General features: G+C 38.4%; 1 protein-coding gene across 1 annotated transcript in view; it reads right to left on the bottom strand.

Moving 5' to 3' along the window:
- dcc (DCC netrin 1 receptor) overlaps window positions 1-10,000 on the bottom strand; it is a 168,090-nt gene that overhangs the window by 91,328 nt on the left and 66,762 nt on the right. Inside the window, exons 6-8 of the mRNA XM_056458908.1 lie at window positions 9,086-9,240; window positions 8,189-8,337; window positions 6,281-6,419 (exon numbers count right to left, since the gene is read on the bottom strand). Coding sequence (XP_056314883.1) covers window positions 6,281-6,419; window positions 8,189-8,337; window positions 9,086-9,240 — 443 coding nt within the window. The remainder of the gene's footprint in view (window positions 1-6,280; window positions 6,420-8,188; window positions 8,338-9,085; window positions 9,241-10,000) is intronic.

Here is a 10,000-nt window from a genome sequence, read left to right as displayed (position 1 = left end):
TTTGTTTATTCGTTTATGTTCATTCATTTATGTTCATTCGTTTGTTTGCTCATTCATTTATGTTCATTCGTTTGTTTGTTCATTCGTTTGTTCATTCGTTTATTTGTTTATTCGTTTGTTTCTTTCTTCAATTGTTTGTTTATTCGTTCATTCATTAGTTCATTTGTTCCATCATTCGTTTGTTCATTCATTAATTTGTTTGCTCATTTGTTTGTTCGGACGTTTGTTCATTCGTTTATGTTCATTCATTTATGTTCATTCGTTTGTTTGTTCATTCGTTTGTTTATTTGTTTGTTTGTTCATTTCTTCATTTGTTAATTCGTCTAATTGTTGCTTCCTCCGTTTGTTCATTTGTTCGTTCATTCATTTGTTCATTCGTTTTTTTCTTTGCTCATTTCTTTGTTCTTTCGTTCGTTTTTTTCATTTGTTTATTTCTTTGTTCATTTGTTTGTTTCTTCAGTCGTTTGTTTGTTTGTTCCTTTGTTCGCTCTTTCGATCATTTGTTTGTTCATTCATTTATTTGCTTGTTTGCTCGTTCATTTGTTTGTTTGTTCCTTCCTCCGTTTGTTCATTCGTTCATTTGTTCTTTCATTTGTTTGTTAATTTGTTTTTTTGTTCGTTCGTTTGTTAATTTGTTTGTTCCTTCCTTCGTTCATTCCTTCATTTCTTCGTTCGTTTATTTGTTTGTTTGTTAATTTGTTCATTCGTTTGTTTGTTTGTTTCTTCCTTCATTCGCTCATACATTAGTTTGTTCATTTATTCATTTGTTCATCAATTTAGATCCTTTTTAGATATTCTCCTGCATTTTAGTTGTATTTGTATTAAGTGTTTAGTGTGTGTTTGTGCGTATGTTACTGTCACTGTGTGTGTGTGTGTGTGTGTGTTGGTCAGCGTTTACTGTGTGTATACATGTTTATGTATAAGTGTTTAGTGTATATGTCACTGTTTATGTGTGCTGCTTTTAGTGTGTTAGAATTTAGCGTGTGTATATGTGTGTGTGTGTGTGTGTGTGTGTGTGTGTGTGAGTGTGTTGGTCAGCGCTTAGAGTCTGTATATGTGTTTGTCTATAAGAGACTGGGATTGTGTGTCTGTGTATATGTGACTGTGTGTGTGTGTGTGTGTGTGTGCATGCAGTGTCATCACAGGATTTCATTAGCGTGACACGAGGGCCCTTAATTAAGCCGGCTGATGGTGAAGGAGCTCCAGCGGCTCGTTTGAGGCATTTCTCTAATAGAAGCTGACACACAATATATTCCTGCAGACACACACTCACACACTGAAGATAATGCAGAGAGACACACACGGCACCCAGAGAGAGAGAGAGAGAGAGAGAGAGAGAGAGAGGGGGAGAAGGAAAGAGAGAGAGAGCTATATATATATATATACACATACATACACACAGTGGTTGGAGAATGAAACCAAAACTCTTAGTATTAGAGCGCAGTAGTTGATCAGTCTGGTGTAGCTCCTCCTCCTCAGTCCAGCATCAGCTGGTGTAGCTTCTCCTCCTCAGTCCAGCATCAGCTGGTGTAGCTCCTCCTCCTCAGTGTTGGGAATGACAGACAGGAGTCCTGCACAGTGGCCAGAGGGATTCTGAGCTGTTGTTCTTCAGAATAGTGTTCAGGTCACTACTGATGCTGCTGGAGGAAAACCTGTCCTGACTCGCTCCTCCAAAACACCCCAAAGTGCTCAATAATGTTTGGGTCTGGATACTGTGCAGGCCACGGGAGATGTTCAACTTCACTTTCATGTTCATCAGACCACTCTGTCTCCAGTCATGCTGTGTGTATTTCTGCATTATCATCCTGATACACACCACCGCCTTTAGTATACAATGTTTGACCCATTGAATCACATGGTCCTTGGTTGGGTAGTCCTTGGCAGTGACCCAGCACCCATCTAGCACCAGTATTGGGCCAAGGGAACGCCATGATATTGAGCCCAAACCAACACTGATCCCCCCATGCTTCACTCTGGGCATCATCAGTCTGGGTGGGACGCTTCTTTGGGGCTTCTCCACACCGTAACTCACCTGGATGTGAGAAAGACAGTGAAGGTGGACTCATCAGAGAACAGTACATGTTTCACATCGTCCACAGCTCCAGATCTTCATTGCTGCATCACTGAAACCAGCGTTTGGCATCGGCAGGAGTGAGCAGAAGTTTGTCTCCAGCAGTTGGTCATGTATACTGACCCTGTGGAGCTCCAGAGCAACAGTTCTGCTGGACACAGGAGAGTCGAGCTGCACTTTTAATTCAGCAGTGAGTCAGGCAGCTGTGGTCTGATGTGCTCTGGATAGATCAGGGTTATCAGCCGGACGTCTCTTTCAGACAGCTTCCTCTGGCCTCCACAGCTCCTCATGTTGGATGTGCTTCTTCTTCTTGGTGGTCTGCTGACATTACTCTGGACACCGCGGCTCTTGATCATCACACACACTTGCTGTCTCGCTCACAGACACACACACACACTCTGTCCTCTTCTGAACTCTGCTGTGTCCCCATAATGCTGTGTTGTGTGCAGTATTTTCAGCAGAACTGTGCTGTTCCTCTGCTGATGAAGCCTGCACACTCTGCTCTACTGCTGGATGAAGATCAGTGAAGACTGAACAGCAGGAGGAGACATGCAGACAGAGCACCAACAACACTACACTGACCACAGCTTCAGCTTCACTCTCCAAACCCTGTGTACACATATATCATTTACTTCTCATTTATTCTATTTTGTTTTTATTTTACCTTTAAAATGTAAATATATTCCATATTGTTCATATTGTTTTATTGGCAATAGTGCAATACAATATCATGCAAATACAACTTTAACTAGAGAGAGAGAGAGATTGAGACTGCAAAGAGAAAGAGAATGAATGAAAGAGAGAAATAGAGAGAGATTGAAAAAGAGAGAGAGAAATATAAACAGAGAAAGAGAGAGAGAGAATGAGACTGAAAGAGACACACACACACACACACACACATGCGTGTGCAGGTTAAGCTGTGTCTGATTGCCGCTCGACATCTGCAGAAAATCAGCCCAGTATGAGACAAAGCAGCAGAGGAGTGCATGATGGGAATGGATTGTAGAGAACGCAGCGGGTCTGAGCCGCATGTTAAAAAGATCCGTCGCATTCTCGCTCGCTCCGTCACACACTCATCTCTCTTACACACACACTCTCTCTCTCTCTCTCTCTCTCTCTCTCTCTCTCAGAGCAAACACTGCAGCTGAAGACCTGCCGGATGAGTAAGACCACCGACACACGGCCCATAACTCGTGGTTAATGACGATCATCATGCTTTCAATAGAAGATTCTATGTAAAGAGGCTGCATTAATTTGATCAAACAAATCAAAGTCATTTAGAATTTTATATAGTTTTAATAGTAGAGCGTGTCGCAAGTAGACTCCAAGACTCTGGGTAGTTAACAGCTGGAAAAACGTAATCTAACAAATAAAATAAAAATAAATCATAAATCATAATAAAATATTTTAATAATTTATTATCATTTTTAATATAATAATTTATTATAAGATATAGAAAAATAGAATTTAATATTTTTTTAAAGTTGTGCAGTGCCACCTTGTGTACTGGAGTGTTTATGTTGTTCGTTAAGCGCCATCTAGTGTTAGAGATTGATTTTGCATGCTCACACGCCTCATCGCCAAAAAATGCTTAAAAACCATCTCGGAAAAACTGCTGTGATAAGCGTCCCGGTGTTTACGAGGCTCAAAAAGACTGCATTAATGTATTTAATCAAATACAAAAAACTTGGTTGTAGCTCAAATAGTAGAGCATTCCACAAGTAATCGCTAAGATTGTGGGTAGTTGCCAAACACAAAAACGTAATCATAATAAATAGCGCCCACTTGTGTACTGGAGTGTTTATGATTTTCATTAAGCGCCATCTAGTGTCAGAGAGAGATTTTGCATGTTCACATGGCTCATTGTCACAAAAAAACGCTCAAAAAACATCTCGAAAAGCGTCCCAGCGTATATGAGGCTAAAAAGTCTGCATTTACATTGTGTACTGAAGTATCTATGTTGTTCGTTAAGTGCCATCTAGTGTCAGTGAGTGATTTTGCATGTTCACGAGGCTCAAAAAGGCTGTGTTTAAAGATTGTGGCTAGTTGCCAAACTGAAAAACGTAATTATAATAAATAATAAAAAGGTGTGCAGCGCCACCTTGTGTACTGGAGAATTTATGTTGTTCGTTAAGCGCCACCTACTGTCCAAGAGTGATTTTGCATGTTCACATGGCTCATCGTCACTAAAAAACACTCAAAAACATCTTGATAAAGCATACCAGTGTGTAAAAGGCAATTACATAAAATTAATTTAGCTGTCAAGTAAATAGTAAACAACGCCACAAGATTAATTAAAATAAATATATATATTTTAAAGTGTGTGCAGTGCCACCTTGTGTACTGGAGTATTTATGTTGTTCGTTAAGCACTATCTAGTGTCAAAGAGAGATTTCGCATGTTCACTCGGCTTATCGTCACAAAAAATGCTCAAAAAACATCCCGAAAAATGCTGTGATAAGCGTCCTGGTGTGTACGAGGCTCAAAAAGGCTGCATTAATTTAATCAAATACAAAAACTTGGTTGTAGCTCAAATAGAGAATGCCACAAGTAAACATTGTGAATAGTTGACAGACAGAAAACGTAATTATAATTAATAATGAAAAACAAAGTTGTGCAGTGCCACCTTGTGTACTGGAGTAAATATTTTGTTCGTTAAGCGCCATCTAGTGTTAGAGAGTGTGATTTTGCATGTTCACAGGGCTCATCATCACAAATAAATCATAAAACATCTCAAAAACTGCTGTGATAAGCATCCCAGTGTGTACGAGGCTCAAGGTGCCTGCATTAATTTGATCAAATACGAACAACTTGGTAGTAGCTCAAACAGTAGAGCATTCCACAAGTAAACGCTAAGACTGTGTGTGCCACCGTGCAGCCAAAACGTAATTAAAGTCAATAAAAAAAAACAAAGTTGTGCAGCAGCACCTTGTGTCCTAGAGTATTGATGTTTTTCATTAAGTGCCATCTAGTGTCAGAGAGTGATTTTGCATGTTCCCACTGCTTATCAAAAGTGAAAAAAAATAAATAAATAAAATAAAAAAAACATCTAAAAAAAAAATGCTGTGATGAGGTTCCCAGCGTGCACGAGTCCCAAAGAGGCTGCATTTATTTGATCAAAACAAAAAATGTAGCTGTAGCTCAAATAGTAGAGCAAATAGTAGAAATAGTCACATGTAAATGCTAAGATTGCAGGTGGTTGCAAGGCAAAAAAATAATCATTTAAAAAAAATTATGAATATAAAACCTTGTGTACCGGAGTATTTCAGTTTTTCGTTAAGCGCCATCTAGTGTCAGAGAGAGATTACACGTTCACTATGTTCATCAACTGTGGAAATCACTTAAATATTAGTGTCGAAAAAAACAAAGGTTGCAGTGTATATGAGGCTTAAAAACACTGTTAATGTGAAGATTGTTCAGCTCAGCAAAGCTGCATTTATTTGATCATATACAACAAAAAACATTGATGTAGCTCAAAAACAGCATGCCGCAAGTAAACACTAAGATTGTAGGTTTGATTCTCAGGAAAAGCAAGAACTGATAACGTGTATGTTAGGAAAAAGTTTAATTGAAGTGAACTGAATATTAGAATAAAGCTTGATGTGGATTATGAATATAAAAACCTTCAGTTGTTGATCAGACAGGCATGCCTGCGGCTCATTCTAAGTGAATTGAGGGAAGTTTTTGACCTTTGTTTTGAACACAAGCGCAGTCTGACTGTTCTCAGATCAGCTGTATGTCAGATGTCAGCTATCAGAGATGATTGACAGGCTGTGAAATTGATTGACACTTTAGAAGTGACATGTGTGTGACAGGCGGATCAAAGGCATCATTAGTGTCCGTTAACAAGACTGCTCATGTGAGCGTGCTCTTCAGTGACGGACACACACAGCGCTGCTACTGCAGTATATCTGCACAGAACTGAAATATGCGTTTTCAGCGCTACATCCACGGCTCATCTCTTATTAATATTATTAATTAAATGTGGGTTAAAATTCATAAAGTCTTTTTTATAACAAGCAGCTTCACAGACCAATCAGATTCATTCATTTATTAAATCTTAATATTTTCATTATATTAATTCAATCATAACTACTCAAAATTGATTGATCAACTCTGAATAGTTTGTAAGACCCCGCGGACCCCCTGTTCTAGAGATGTTGAATGTAAAGAAGTCTCCTGCTTGTTAATGTTGAGTATTGCTCTTACCGTCTGAGAGCGTGGTGATGAGTGTGTCTTTATCCGAGACCCCGGGACCGTGTCTGTTCACCGCCAGCACTCGCAAACTGTACTCTGTGAACTTCTTCAGTCCCTCCATCCTGTAGCTCTGACCCACCACCTCCACATTCTGAACAACACACACACAAACAGCATAATATTAACATCAACATAAACAAACACATCTCACATCAGCTGGAGGAGGGGGAGGAGTCATGCTCAAGCCCCGCCCTAAAACACACTAACTACCAATCACATTCCATACAGATAAAAACTGGAGTAGGAGAAGAAGTCATGCTCAAGCCCCGCCCTAAAACAACTGGAGAAGGGAGAGGAGTCATGCTCAAGCCCTCACTAAAACACACTAACTACCAATCACATTCCATACAGATAAAAACTGGAGGAGGGGGAGGAGTCATGCTCAAGCCCCGCCCAAAAACACATTAACAATGAATCACATTCCATACAATTAAAACTGGAGTAGGGGGAGGAGTCACAGTGAAGCCCCACCTCACAACACCTTAACTACCAATCACATTACTTTCAAATAAAAGGGCTGGAGGAGGAGGAGAAGTCACACCCAAGCCCCACCTCAGAATCCATTAACTACCAATCACAATCCATACAGTTAAAAACTGGAGTAAGGAGAGGAGTCATGTTCAAGCCCCGCCTTAAAACACTACCTATCAATCACACTCTGTATAGTTAAAAAGCTGGAGGAGGGGGAGGAGCCAAGGTGAAGCCCCGCCTCAGAACTTATTAACTACCAATCACAAAAAAAAAATGGAGGAGGGGGAGGAGTCATGCTCAAGCCCCGCCTCAGGACCCATTAACTACCAATAACATTCGATAGTTTAAAACTGGAGTTGGGGAGGAGTCATGCTCAAGACCCGCCTTAAAACACTACCGACCAATCACATTCCATACAATTAAAAGGCTGGAGGAGGGGAGGAGCCAAGTTGAAGCCCCGCCTCAGAACCCATTAACTACCAATAACATTCAATACAGTTAAAAACTGGAGTAGGGGGAGGAGTCATCCTCAAGCCCCGCCTTAAAACACTACCCACCAATCACATTCCATACAATTAAAAAGCTGGAAGGGAGGGAGGAGCCAAGCTGAAGCCCCGTCTTAGAACCAATTAACTACCAATAACATTCCATACATTTAAAATCTGGAGTAGAGGGAGGAGTCACGCTCTAGCCTGCCTTAACACACCTTAACCACCAATCACATTCCATACAGTTAAAAAGCTAGATGAGGGGGAGGAGCCAAGCTGAAGCCCCGCCTAAGAATACATTAACTACCAATCACATTCTGACAAATACAAACAGCTTAACATTGACATCTCAAATCAGCTAGAGAAGGGGGAGGAGTCATGATGAAGCCCCACCTTAGAACACATTAACTACCAACCACATTCCGCACAGTTAAATTTTTTGATGAAGAGGAGGAGTCAAGCTGAAGCCCTGCGTTATAACACATTAACCACCAATCACAATCCAAGCTAAACGGCTGGATGAGAGGGTGGAGTCATGCTGAAGCCCCACCTTAAAACACATTTACCACCAATCACATTGCACAGAGTTAGGGTTAGCTGTGAATTTAGGCATATTTTACCAGTGTGTGTTTGTTCTTCAGTTTATTCTTCGTGTTCAACAGAAGAACATGTAAATGAGGACAGATTTCTCGTTTTTTTTGGGTGTACTGTCTCTTTAACTGTAATAACTGCATCTAGATCAGTTCTGAAAACTCAATCTATGTCTCTTCAGTGAAGCGGGTCGATTGTGCTGTTAAAACACTGCTGCCTTCAACACACACTGCAGACGCTTTACCGCACTATTGGGTGTAAATGCATGCTTGTGTTCCGTCTGACCTCAGATCAGAGTTTATGATCTGACCTGCTCTTTCCCACTGGAGGTCTCGGTCCACAGCAGCCGGTAGCTCTGCACGGGGCCGTTTACTGGAGCCGGAGGATCCCACGAGGCCTGGATGGAGGTCGGAGAAACCGCTTCAGCCTGGAGATTCTCCACCGGACCCGGAACCAGAACTGCGCACGCACACACATCAAACATGTCTTGTTTCTAGTCCAAATATCTAAAAATATTGAGTGTCATTCGCTAAACATGCATATGCAAAATTATATGTGAAATGTGCATATGAAATAATAATAATAATAATAATAATAATAATAATAATAATGATGATGATAATAATAATGATCATAATAATCATAACCATAATAACAACAATAATAATAATAATAATAATGATCATAATTATAATAATAATTATAATAATGGTGATAAAAATAATAATAATAATAAATAATGATGATTGATGATGATGATAATAATACTAATGATGATAATAATAATAATAATAATAATAATAATAATAATAATAATAATAAATAATGATGATTGATGATGATGATAATAATACTAATGATGATAATAATAATAATAATAATAATAATAATAATAATAATAATAATAAATAATGATGATTGATGATGATGATAATAATACTAATGATGATAATAATAATAATAATAATAATAATAATAATAATAATAATAATAAATAATGATGATTGATGATGATGATAATAATACTAATGATGATAATAATAATAATAATAATAATAATAATAATAATAATAATAATAATTTATTATGATTTATTAATATATAATAAGGTATTTTATATAGCTCCTTTGAAATAAAATTTTCAAAGTGATTTGCCTAATGAATGGTGAGTGTGTGTGTGTGTGTGTGTGTGTGTGTATACACTCACGCTCGGCCTGTGTAGACAGCCGTATGGCCTCTGAGCTCTCCCCAGGCCCCTGCTCGTTGTACGCCAGAACCCTGAAGGAGTAGCTGGCCTCTGGGCGGAGATTACTGACCGTCAGCTGCAGACTCTCAGCCTCCGTCACGTTCACTGAGCGCTCCCTAAGACACACACACACACATGCACACACGCGCATAGGCACAAACACTTGTTGTAAATTGTTACCAAAAAATTTACAAAAAAAATGAATGAATGCACAAACACACATACAATCAAACAGAGATATGAACAAATAAAGGATCAAACAAACAAACAAGCAGACAAATAAATGAATGAATGAACGAACAAAGGAATGGACATGCAACTAAACCAACAAACAAACAAACAACTTTACTAACACACAGTGCACCTTTTGTAAAGCTCCTTTGAAATGATAATAATTGTGAAAAAATGCTACACAAAAAACTTGAATTGATTTGCGCAAATGAACAAGCAAATGAATGAACAACAAAATAAACGAATGAACTGAACAAACAAACAAATTAACAAACAAATGAGCAAAACAAACGAACAGACAAACAAACAATGTCTCAACATTTCTAATTTGGACTGTAATGCAAAGCTGCTTTGTAATGATAATTATTGTGAAAGGTGCTTTACAGAAAACTTGAATTGAACTGAAAAGAACAAACAAACAAATGAAAAAAGAAAGAACAAACAAATGAACAAACAAAGCAAATAAATGAACAAACAAACATACTAATGAACAAGTGTAACAATTAAACAAACAAAAAAAGAAATGAATGAATGAACAAACAAAAATTTGAATGAATGAACTAATCAAATAAATGAACAAACAAAACAAATAAATGAACAAACAAACAAGTGAAACAAATAAAAGAACAAACGAAAGAACAAACC

Source organism: Danio aesculapii, chromosome 5 (genome assembly GCF_903798145.1).
Source record: "Danio aesculapii chromosome 5, fDanAes4.1, whole genome shotgun sequence".
Classification (NCBI taxonomy): Eukaryota; Metazoa; Chordata; class Actinopteri; order Cypriniformes; family Danionidae; genus Danio; species Danio aesculapii.
This window is presented reverse-complemented; position numbering and strand designations above follow the sequence as displayed.